This window comes from Ichthyophthirius multifiliis (genome assembly GCF_000220395.1).
Source record: "Ichthyophthirius multifiliis unplaced genomic scaffold scaff_1120509250935, whole genome shotgun sequence".
Taxonomy (NCBI): Eukaryota; Ciliophora; class Oligohymenophorea; order Hymenostomatida; genus Ichthyophthirius; species Ichthyophthirius multifiliis.
The window spans coordinates 52,845-65,084 of record NW_004086360.1 but is presented as its reverse complement, the minus strand read 5'-3'; the positions used below and the strand labels follow the sequence as shown (position 1 = coordinate 65,084).

At 16.4% G+C, this 12,240-nt stretch overlaps 2 protein-coding genes across 2 annotated transcripts, besides 13 other annotated features; one reads left to right on the top strand and one right to left on the bottom strand. All coding sequences in view use genetic code 6, as the record gives it.

The window, feature by feature from the left end:
• Positions 1–1,074: 1,074 nt before the first annotated feature.
• On the top strand, positions 1,075–3,272 carry IMG5_114740 (poly adp-ribose polymerase member 1, putative). The gene is made up of 4 exons (XM_004034703.1): positions 1,075–2,133; positions 2,178–2,428; positions 2,476–2,676; positions 2,737–3,272. Exons 1-4 carry the CDS (start codon positions 1,082–1,084, stop codon positions 2,799–2,801), a joined length of 1,569 nt encoding a protein of 522 aa, XP_004034751.1. The 5' UTR covers positions 1,075–1,081; the 3' UTR covers positions 2,802–3,272.
• A 371-nt stretch (positions 3,273–3,643) lies between these two features.
• Positions 3,644–3,674: a microsatellite.
• A 122-nt stretch (positions 3,675–3,796) lies between these two features.
• Positions 3,797–3,955: a microsatellite.
• Positions 3,799–3,844: a microsatellite.
• Positions 3,956–5,089: 1,134 nt separating the features above from the next.
• Positions 5,090–5,158: a microsatellite.
• Positions 5,096–5,158: a microsatellite.
• Positions 5,159–8,256: 3,098 nt separating this feature from the next.
• Positions 8,257–8,311: a microsatellite.
• Positions 8,312–9,261: 950 nt separating this feature from the next.
• IMG5_114730 (proteasome subunit y, putative) lies at positions 9,262–9,990 on the bottom strand (the record flags this gene model as incomplete). The annotated part of the gene is made up of 1 exon (XM_004034702.1): positions 9,262–9,990. The coding sequence occupies one exon, from the start codon at positions 9,988–9,990 to the stop codon at positions 9,310–9,312; it is 681 nt and encodes a 226-aa protein (XP_004034750.1). The 3' UTR covers positions 9,262–9,309.
• A 62-nt stretch (positions 9,991–10,052) lies between these two features.
• Positions 10,053–10,106: a microsatellite.
• Positions 10,107–10,162: 56 nt separating this feature from the next.
• Positions 10,163–10,198: a microsatellite.
• A 156-nt stretch (positions 10,199–10,354) lies between these two features.
• Positions 10,355–10,405: a microsatellite.
• Positions 10,406–10,868: 463 nt separating this feature from the next.
• Positions 10,869–10,918: a microsatellite.
• Positions 10,889–10,937: a microsatellite.
• A 680-nt stretch (positions 10,938–11,617) lies between these two features.
• Positions 11,618–11,653: a microsatellite.
• A 486-nt stretch (positions 11,654–12,139) lies between these two features.
• Positions 12,140–12,168: a microsatellite.
• Between the last annotated feature and the right edge of the window lie 72 nt (positions 12,169–12,240).

Sequence of the window (12,240 nt, the reverse complement as noted above, 5' to 3'; positions counted from 1 at the left end):
GTGTATTGTTTTATTCTTTCTTAAAGTTCTTATGCTGTTATTAATTCTATAGTAATTATTATTATTTTGATTTTATTTAAATTTTCTTAGAAATATTCTTAATTTATTAATTTTTTATTTAAGTATATGTAGATTCTTCCTTATTCATTTAATTTTAGATTTCATTTTGGGTTTATTTATTAATTTTCTTTTTTCTGTTTTTTTATTTATATTTCTCATTCTTTTAATCTTAGTATTTTTCTTTTACAGTATTAAATTAAAGAAATTTATTATAATATTTCATGTCTATATTGACAATCTTGTTTATTAAAACCTTAAAAAAACAAATTATATTATCTTTATCAAAAATTAGGTATTCAAATCAAATTTTATTATTGATTTTTTTTTTAAATGTTTGTATAGTTTTTTAACTTTATTATTTAGATTATCCTATTTTTTTAAAAAATTATCATATTCTATAGACATATTTTTTCCAAGTTGTTTGATTTTTAGTCCATTTCTTTTTTTTCTAACTAAAATTGATTTTGTTTTTATTATTATTTAAATTAAAATTTTCTCATTAATTATTTTATAGGAATTTCGATATGTTTTATTACGACATCTTGTTATTTTTTCCTTATATTTATTAAATATTTATTATATAATAACTTTTATGGTTTATATATTTTATAATAAACTTGTATCAAGAAATTCAACCTATATACATTATCCTTTAAAAATAAAAATTAATAATATAATTTTATTATTTAAAGCATATGTTTTTGCTATATATGAACTCGTTTATTTAAACAATAAATATTTATTTAGTTAAAAACTTGGCAAAATTTTTTTACTTTTGTTTTTTTTTTAGATAAATAAAAATAATGAATTTTATAAATGTAAATTTATATTTTTATTTAAAATCAATTTTTTGTATAAATAATAATTTTTAAGTAAAAATAATTAACTTTAGTTTATTTTTTAATTATTAGGAAAACAAAATTTTTTAAAAATAATAAAAATTATACATAATAAAAAGCTCGCGGCTAAAAAATAAATAAATAGAAAATAAAAAAACAAAACATAATTATAAAATATAAAAATGAGTTCCGTAAACAGTATATTTTTCGATGAAGACAATATTAAGGAAGATTCAAACTAAAATTAAAAAAATTTCTAATAAGAAAGTAGTTTCGAACTATAACAAGAAAGTGAAGAATCTATGAAACAATTAATTTAATTAAATAAAACTCAATAATCAGTTGATACCCGAAGGTAAGGAGAAATGCAAAAAAAATTAATGAAATTCGTAAAAAACAGTAAGAAACGTAAATTAGTAAAATAGAAAAAATAAGAGTCGGAAGACGAGCAAATGATTGAACTAGAAATAGTCTCTGAAAATGAAGAAAATCCAAAAAAAACAGATATTATTTCAAAAAGCAATCTAAGTTCAAGAAAAGATGAAAATTAATAACAAAATAATATTTATTCATAGCAGGATAAAAGCAAATAATTAGTAAAGAATACACAATTGGATTTAGAAATTTAAATGACTGATCTAAAAATAAAGCCATTACAAGCAACATAACCAAAATCTTAAAAATAACGTTCTGATGGTTATTAAGTTTACGAGAATTACACTTGTATGTTAAATCTTACTGATATATCTTATGGAGTAAAAGGACATAATAAATTCTATTAAATAGAGGTTCTTCATATGAAATTTTCGAAATTTACTGTTTATACTAAATGGGGACGTGTAGGAGCTTAAAATCCGCAAGAAACCTATAAAGGATATGAAAATAAATATGATGCAATTTTAGCTTTTAAAAAGAAATTTTATGAAAAAACACATAATGATTGGAATGGGGACTTCTCTTCTTTTAAAGTACAACCAGGAAAATATACTTGGATTTAAGTTGAAGGAGAATCTTCTAAAAGTTCTATTAATTAAGATGTTGAGAAATTAAATTAAAGAAATGAGCTTTTGAAAAAAAAAATACAGGAATTACCTTCTTAATTAGAATAAAAAATTAAATCTTTAATGCTAATAATTTGGGATTTTAGTAGAATTAGTAAAACACTTAAAGAACTTAATTTTGATACAGAAAAAAATCCTTTGGGAAAACTGTCTTATTAATAAATATAAAAAGGGTACTTTTTTATTTGTTATAATTTAAAATTTTATTTAAAAAAAGTTATAAAATATTAACAGAAATATAAAATGCGATTATTTAAAATGCTAAAAAATCAATTATTATTGAATTAACTAATTAGTTTTATACTAATATTCCTTAAAATTATGGAATGAAATAACTTCCCATAATTGATCATATATAAAAAGTCAGAGAAAAAATTTATTTATTGGATATTTTAAAGGAAGTTGATATAACTAATAAATATATTAATTAAGCTTTATAATCAAAAGTAAAAAATTATTTAATTAATTGTTATTTTATATATAAAAAAAGGAAATGGAATTAATTAATCCTTTAGATTGTTTTTATTAAATGCTAAAGGCTAAAATCGAAATTTTAAATCCTTAAGATATTTAATATAAAATTATACAAAAGATGATTCAAAATACGCATGGGCCTTCGCATAATAAATATAAATTAAGTATTAAAGATATATATTTGGTAGATAAAAAAAGTGAAAAATAGAGATTTTTTCCTTTCACATAATTAGGAAATAAAAGTACTTTTTTTTTTTTTTTTTTTTACTTTTAAAAAAAGGATTACTATGGCATGGTTCTAGAATATCGAATTATGTAGGTATTTTAAGTGAAGGATTAAGAATAGCTCCTCCAGAGGCTCCTATGACAGGTTATATGTTTGGAAAAGGAATTTATTTTGCGGATGTTGTTTCAAAAGCTGCTAATTATTGTCATGCTAAAGCTGATTTTCCTGAAGGACTTTTATTATTATGTGAAGTTGCTTTAGGAAATATTCATGAAGTCGTAAAGGCTAAAGTATTTAAATCGCCACCTATTTACCATCACAGCGTATTTTTTTTATAAAAGGTCTAGGTATATATAAAATATTAAATAAGGTCTAAGGGGTAGGTAGAATGTAAATAAATTAAACTTAATATGAAATGATAGATAGTTTTAAATGTTTAACAGGTAAATAAATTATAGATTAATTTTATAATAAAAAAACAATTAAAAAGGATAAGTTGAGAATAATGATGATGATTATAATAAGGAATTACTTTATAATGAATATATAGTTTATGATGTTGGACAAGTTAAAATAAAATATTTAATTCATGTAAATTTTCAATTCTAATGAAAAATTATTTGTTTTTATTTAATTTTTTATTAAATATTGACAAAAAAAATTTAACTTTTTTTTAGTTTTTTTTTTTGAGAAATTATATTTTTTTTTAAAAAAAAAATGTTTTTTTAAAAAATATAGTAATTAATTTAAAATTTCAAAAATATATTTTTATCAAATGTTTTTAAATTTATTAATCGAAAAGATATTATATTATTATAAATATTTTTTAAATTATAAATTTAGTGTGTCTACAATTAAAAAATGATAAAATAAAGATAAGATAAAAAGAAGACTAATTTATATATATTTATATGTAATTAAAAAATAATATATAAATAATAAAATCATTTATAAGAATATCAATATGTATAATATATAACTTTTATTAAATATAAAAAATATTAATATAAAAAAAAAAATATATCAATTCTATTATAAATATCTTAAAAATTATATATAACCTAAAAGAAATATTAGTCAAAAATAAAATATATATAATATATTTAATAAATAAATATATATTTATATTATTTCTTATATATATGAATAATAATAAATATAAAATATATAAAATAATTAATATATATTTTATTTTGATATAATTAATATATATAATATTTATCATATATATTATAATATAATATAATATAATATAATATAATATAATATAATATAATATAATAATATGAATATAACAAAGTCAACGTTTTTTTATTAAAAATCATTTTTTTTCTTTAGTTTATTATGGTATTTACTTTATTTTATTGTTTTTTAAATTTTTTTAATAATATTAGTTATCCTAAATTTTTTTATTATATTAAATATAATTAAGCCATATTAAATGTTAACGATTTACTTGTAACCGCATTTAACTAATTTTATAAAAACAAAAAAAGAGATAATTAAATATTTTATTAGCATTTCTATTTTTATGTATAATTTTTTTTCTTATATATTTATCAACTCCATTTTAATATTGATTATATTAAGAAATTTATAAATTTTTTATATATTTTTCTATTTTATATTTAAATAAATACAAACATAAATAAATTACTTATATTTTTAAATTTTCTATTATAGAAAAGCAATAATTCTTTAAAAAATAAATTTTATACATTCTAGTATATATGTGTTAATATTTTTCCAATTAATTATTTTTAAAATCTAAATAGCGTATTTGTTGAAGCTAGTATAACTAATATCGAGTTTAAGCAGATTTTTTTTCATAATTTGTATTAATTTTAATGCTTTGACATGGGTATAAATAGGTTATGCTATTCAACATTTTATATACAAACAAATCCTCAAAATATTTATTATATGGCCCATTTCGAATAATTGTTAAATTTATTTTTCCCTTGTGTGTATCAATTGCATATTTTATTTAATGATCTAATTATATCAAGAGTTTAAAATTTATTGGGGATTTTTGAGTTATATGTGCATTTTTTTGGGCATTAAATTGAAGCCTTTAATTATAATTATATAATTTAATTAATTTTTTTTTTATTCTCAACTTCTATTTTTCTATTTTATAAAATTTTCTAAAATTAAAACATATTTTTAAAAAAATAATAAAATTATTTAATTAATTTTTTTATATATGTATATTTTTTTTTTCTTAATATATATTTTTAAATAAAAAATAATATCATAAAACAATTTATAACAATTTCGATGAATTTACGTATTATTTTTAAATTTAATCATATATTTACTTCGGATTTAAAATATTTACATTATATAATATTCTAGAATAAAATAAAAAAAAAGATATTTTTTTTTTATTTAAATCTTATCATTTGACTGTTTAAATGTTTTTCTATATAAATTAAAAAAAACAAAACAAAACAAAACAAAATAAAACAAAACAAAATAAAAATAAAATAAAATAATTAAATAAATTTAAAATAATTAAACATTAATGCATAAAAATTTTTATTTTACATTTAAATTATAGACAACCGGAAAGTTTATTGCAAATAATTAATAGAAAAGTAATTGCGATTAAATATTCAATTCTAATATTAATTAAGTGGATAAAAATAACTAAAATTTAGTAATAAATGTTGAAGGAATCTTTACTAAAATCAAAAAAATAATATTTAATTAAAAATAAAAAATATTAGTTTATAAAACCTTAAATTAAATGCTATTTTTAATTAACTATAAGAATACAATAGATTATTTAGTTTTCAAAAACTAGAATATATTAAGTTTACTTGATAATAAAAATAAAAAATATACTGTTATATAATCCTTTTATAATATGTTTAGCTTAAATAATAATTTACATTATTAAATTTAAGAAAATTAAGAAATCTAAAATTACGATAATATTGATAAACAATTTTAAAATAATGATGTTAAAAATTAACAGATATCATTAAAACAACTAATATATATTAAAAACCTTGGAAACGGATAGTTTGGAAATGTATTTTTAGTCTAAAAAAATATGTAAAAAAAATTAATATCAATTTTTAAACTTTTAAATATTATAGATAAGAAAAAGAGTTTTATAGTTTGAAGTGTATATCTAAATAAAAGTTAGAAAAATTAAAATTTCAAAAAGAACTTTTAAAGTCTGAAAAAAACGTACTTTAATAAATTAACTTTTAATTTATCCCTTCTTTAATTTAAACATTTGAAGATGAGAATTAGATATATTTTCTTTTAGAATATATAAATGGAATTGATTTATTTGAATATCTTAATTAAGTTTCTACTTTTACTGAAAAATAAACATAATTTTATATAGCAATCATGATCTTATGCCTATAACATTTACACTAAAAAAATATCATTTATAGAGATTTAAAGCCAGAAAATTTAATTGTAAATGATTATGGATATCTTTATTTAATTGACATGGGTTCAGCCAAAATTTCGAATAAAGAAAGTAACAAAATTATTATAAAAATAATAGTTTAATTTACTTTAAACAAAATAGATTAATTTCGAACAAATACAATAATTGGTACACCTAATTATATGGCACCTGAAGTAATAAAGGGTAAATAATATACTTTCAGTGTTGATTTTTGGAGTTTAGGTGTTTGCTTATATGAATTTTTATGTGGATAATTACCTTTTGGTGAAGATGAAGATAGTCCTTATGAAATATTTAAAATAATACTAAGTAAATAGTTGAAATTTCCAAAGAGTTTAAAAAATGAAAATGCGAAAAACCTTATAAGTTAATTATTATAAAAGAATCCAGAAAAAAGAACAATTGGAGGATTTGAAAATATAATGTCCGATCCCTGGTTTTCGAAATTTCAATGGGATAATTTATTATAAAAGAAATTAAAACCACCATCTATTCCAAATATTAAGAAACTAAATTAAGATGATTTTTCTAATAAAATATCATTTATTGAATATATGAAATAAATTTGAGTCTTAAAATCTAGCTCAAATATAAATATTTGAAAATGTGTAAATAATGAAAAAAATTCAAAATAATTAAACTATAAATAAATATTATTTATATTATTATAATTTATCTATTAATGTTATTTGTCAAGATTATCATTATATTTTACTTTTATTTTGTTTATTATTATTATTATAATTAATAATTGTTTAATTATTTTTTTAACAAAACTCTTCATTTCTTAATAGCCTTTTCATTTATTAATATAAATTTTATATTAATAAAATATATTTACATTTTCTAAAGCAGTTAAATCGTTTCCAATTTATCTCAATCTTTATGCTGTATAAGCATATATTTTATTCTCTTGTATCTTTTTATCTAATATTTCTGTTAATATTATCTAAAATGCTTATTCAATCCCTGTATTATCTATATAATTCTTAAATAAATCAGCCTATATTAAATGAATATATAATATATAAATATAATAGTATAGCATAATTTATATATATATAATAAGAAAACCTAAATAAAATTATCTTAGTCTTATTTATTTTGCAACTCAAACTATTAACTTTATTTTGTTTCTTTTTAATAATTTTTGTCAAATTAAGCAAATATTTTATCAATTTTTTATTGACAATCTTCCTTGTTTTTTTTTTATTAATTATAGTTATTATAAATATTTTTTATTAACATTGTTATTGTTGTTTTAACTATTTAAAGTATTTTTTTTTTGCATTTTTTTTTTTTTTTTTATAAAATAAAATTATAAATATTAAAAAACTAATTTTTATTATTTTTATTTATCAATTAACGAGTCAATTTTAAATAAAAATGAGTTTCATATTATTATTAAAATTAATAAAAATTTAATTTTATAACTATTTTATTTATCACATCGAGTCTATAGTTAGTTACTATTTAAAAATACGATAATTTAAAAACATATTTAATATAATTAATTTATATATATATATATTAAGTTTTTATTAAAACTATTTTTATATAAAAACAAGCTAATAAAATAATAAGAATAAATTAAATAATATATATTACAAATAAAAATTATAAATTTATTTATATTCATTAGTTTTTTTTTAAATATTCTTAAGTATTTTTTAATTCATTAAATTTATCAATTCTAATTATTTTTTCTTTTTGCATAAAAAAATTAATAAATGTCAGAAATCAATGGAGAAGATGATGAAGAAGAGTAGGAAAATAAAGAATCTATAAGAAAATTAAAAAACCATTAAGATGGTTATTTAGTTTTTGATTTTCATGAATTTTAAAGTTTAATAGTATCTTAACATTAAAATGAAGAAAAAACATAAAATGAGATAAAATAAAGACACACATTTTTTGGATAAATATTAGGAAGTTAATAAAGTATATAAAATTATAACTTATAATTAGATGATAATAGAAAATATTCAATTTATAATTAACTTATGGATTAGCCAGAAGATGATAAAAATAATTAAAATATGCATATATAAGGCTTAGAATTATTAAATAAAAAAAACGATTAAACTAATTATGATGAATTTTATGAGTTTTTGAAAGATTTATAGTTTATGAAAATATCTAATTAAGTTAACTATAAATTAAATATAAATTTAATAGAATAATTTTAAAATATAATATTTATAAAATAATATTTTTTTTCTTTATAAAATCATATTGAATAAATTACATATTATGATTCTGATTTATGGTTTGATGAATTGAAAAATTCACTTAAGTTAATGTATATTCAATTTGAAAAAATCATTAATTCCATTGCTAATTAAAAAAATCCAGTTGCTTTAAGTGTTTGTTTTTTTAAGTGTATTGAATATATCAAATTCTTTGAAAATATTCTTAATATGAGAGAATCATATATTATGTATATAGATAATAAAAAAAATAAAACTTTAGCTAACTTTAAACTATAAAAAACAATTAGGAAATTTCTTTTTTGGAGAAAGGTTTTCCAGATTCCTTTCGAAAAAAAAAATAGTATTTAAAATAAAAATAATTAATAATGCTTATAACAAAATGGTTTTAAGGAAATCGATAATCAGACACAAGTTAAATAAATTATTAAATAAGATTATAAAAGTTTTATTAAATAAATTAATTCAGGACATGAAAGTATTAAACTTTTGAATGAATAAAAGGGAAATTAATCCAAAAATTTAAATACTTTGATTGCTTCTAGAAATAATAAAAAGTTCAAAAGAATAAACTTAATATAAAAATATATTAATTAAGATGTCATATTTAATTGAAATCGTATTTTTTTTAAAAAAAAATTTAATATTGCTTTTTTTTTTTTTTTGTTCGAAAGAATAATTTTATTTATAAATATACTAATATAAACTATAACATTTATGTATAAATTATTCTAATTATTAACTAGATAAATTATTCTCTTAATAAAATTAATTTTAATATTAATTGATATGTTAGCAAAGTAATACACTAATTTATTTTTATATTATACCCGAATAGAAATAAAAATGATAATAAATTATATAAAAAAAAATATGAGTTTATATTTTGCTATATTGAATTATTTTAGTTTTTTTTTTTTTTAAAACTAAAAAAAAAAAGAAAAAAAACAATATAAAATAATCAAATAAATAATATTATCAAAAAATAAAATAAAATAAAAAATCAATATAAACGATAAGGCAAATCCTTTAAATCTACAAATTCACGCTCAACTTTTTCTTTAGTGATATTCATTAATCGCATTATACCTCCAGACGATCCATCACGACTCATACTAAGTGAAATTGCTTATTTGATAAATTTTTTGGCTTCATCAAGGCTCATATTTTCTTTGAAATTTGAATCTACAAATCCATAAATATAACCACTACCACTTCCTCCAGTAGCACATTATTATTTAAAAATACTTCCGTTTGGATTAACATTATAAATTTAAGGTCCTAATAAGTCATCTACTCCTGCAACAATAACGGCTGCTGAAAGATTGTCTTTGTATTCATAAATCATATTTTAAAATAACTTAGCAGCTGTTTTTACTGCAGGCCTTCTGCCAGATTCTACTGTGTGAACGTCTATATAATAACGTACATAAGTACATAATGTTTAAGTATCAGCTGCACTTCCACTTCTTAAACAAAAAATACGATCGTGTACATAATCTAATTTATCAGCAACTCTATCTACTATGTATTAGCCAGAAGATGTACGTGAATCAGCTCCGATTAATACTCCACCATCATATACTACAGCCATAATTGTTGTTCCGGTAGTTATTTATTAATTGTTCATAAAATCTTAAGAATCAGGCATTGCTAATATGTCAGCTTGAGGTTGTTAGAACATTTTTTTTATATTTAATTTATTTTAAAAAAAAAAATTATTAAAAGATATAATATAATATTATATTATATTTTTTTATTTAAAATTTATTATTTGTTTATTAATATTATTATTTTTTTCAAGATCAGATAATATTTAATATATTTTTATTAATTTTAAATAAAAGCAATATTATTAATAAAAATATTAATATAATAAAACTATTAATATATTATTTTATTTTATAAATATTATTGTTAATAATTATATTCTAATATAAATGCTATTTTATTTTTTATGCTTTATTATTTAGTTATTTATCATTTTTTTTACTGAATAGGATTTATATTTATTATTTTAATTATATTTTGATGTTTAAATAAGTTTATAATATTTTTATTTTTTTATATAATGTTTTATTTTTGTGTTTAATTTTTTAAATCATATTAAGTTGTTTTTAATTTAATTTTAAAAATTATTGCTTAAATATAATTTATAATATAAATATTAAAAATATTTTTTCTATTTTTAGCTTATACTATTAAGCTATCTGTATTATATTTTAAATCAAAAAATTTATTTCTTTAGAATTTGTTTATAATTTATAAATATTTGACAATACTTTTTATTTATTATTCAATTAAAACTTTTAAAGTTTATATTATATGGTAAATTAAACAAAATAATATAATATAATTATTTTTGTATTTAAATTTGAATATTAGTAGAGAAAACATATGTATTTATTAAACTAACTAATAATTATAATTTAATATGATTAAATTAAAAGCATTTTTTCAAAGATGATAAATAAAATAAAATTTATAAAAAAACATTAAAAAAATATTTTGATAAAAATATAAATTAATATAAATTAAATTTTAACATAAATAAAATATAACAAATATATTATATAATTTATAAAAATTTTATAATTAAATAAATTTTATAAAAAAAAATATTTTTAAAAATTAAATTTATTAATCTATATTATGAGTTGTTGTTCAATATGTTTTTATGAATGGAATTAGTAGGAAATTATTCCAAGAGTTTTATTATGCGGTCATACATTTTGTGAATAATGTATAACAGATTAAATGAAAAAATAATCAAAATTTACATGTAAAATATGTTAATCAATATATTCATATAATCAAATAAAAATATCACCAGTTAATTATGCCTTATATGATTATTTTTAAGAAGTGAGTTAAAAATACTAAATTATAAACGAAACTTTAAAAAAAGAGTAATTATAAGCAAATGAATATAAAGATAAATTATAAAAATTTTAATCATAATAAAAATAAAAATAATAATAAGATATTTAATTATATTAAATGTAAGATTTTATTGTAAATCAACAATTATATGTTTAAGCAGAAGATGTATGTATGAATTAAGACTGTAATAATTTAAGAGCTTATAAAAATAATGAAAAATGTGTTGTATGTTAAGAATGTATGGATAAAGAAGAAACACGAAATTCTTAATAATAAAATATAATTATAATTTCTAATTAAAATGATAATTTTTCTAATAATTAATATAATACGCCGTTCAAATTTAATTAATAATTTCCTAATAATAATAGTTTTTTTGTAAGTAACTTTAATTCTGCTTCTACAAATATCTAAAGTATTAACAAACCTATTTATGATTAAAATAATTATTTAAATTAAAATAAGAACTTTTTATTCTAAACGCCTTAAGTACAATAAAATTTGATTAGTTCTTAAAAATTAGGACAATAATATTTCACATAATAGTATAAAAACTAGCTATGAAAATTAGAATATAAGACTTTTTTTCGAATTTTATTTTTATATTTTTTTAATTTAATTATAAAACGAATACTAACTATTATAATGAAAATTAACATAAATTTTTAATGTGTCAGCATTAATAATAAGTTTAATTTTATTTTTTATAAAAGTCAATTAATAAATAGCTAAAATTTATTTTTTCTTAAAATAATAAGTTATAAAATTAATTTAGAAAATCTTTAATTTATTATAAATAATTTTTTTTTTTTATTATTTAATCTGATAATAATATTATTATATTTTTATAATAATCTAAGACTTAATTTTCATTTAAAAATAAGTAAAAATGTGTATATAAAGGCAGAAATAAAAAATATGTATTTAAAACATCAAAGCTACTATAGTTATATAAATTAATTTATAAATTTAATTTATATTTTTCTTTATATGACTAAAATAAGCCCTTTATTTATTATTCTGTTTGGATATTTTTTTATTTAAACATTAA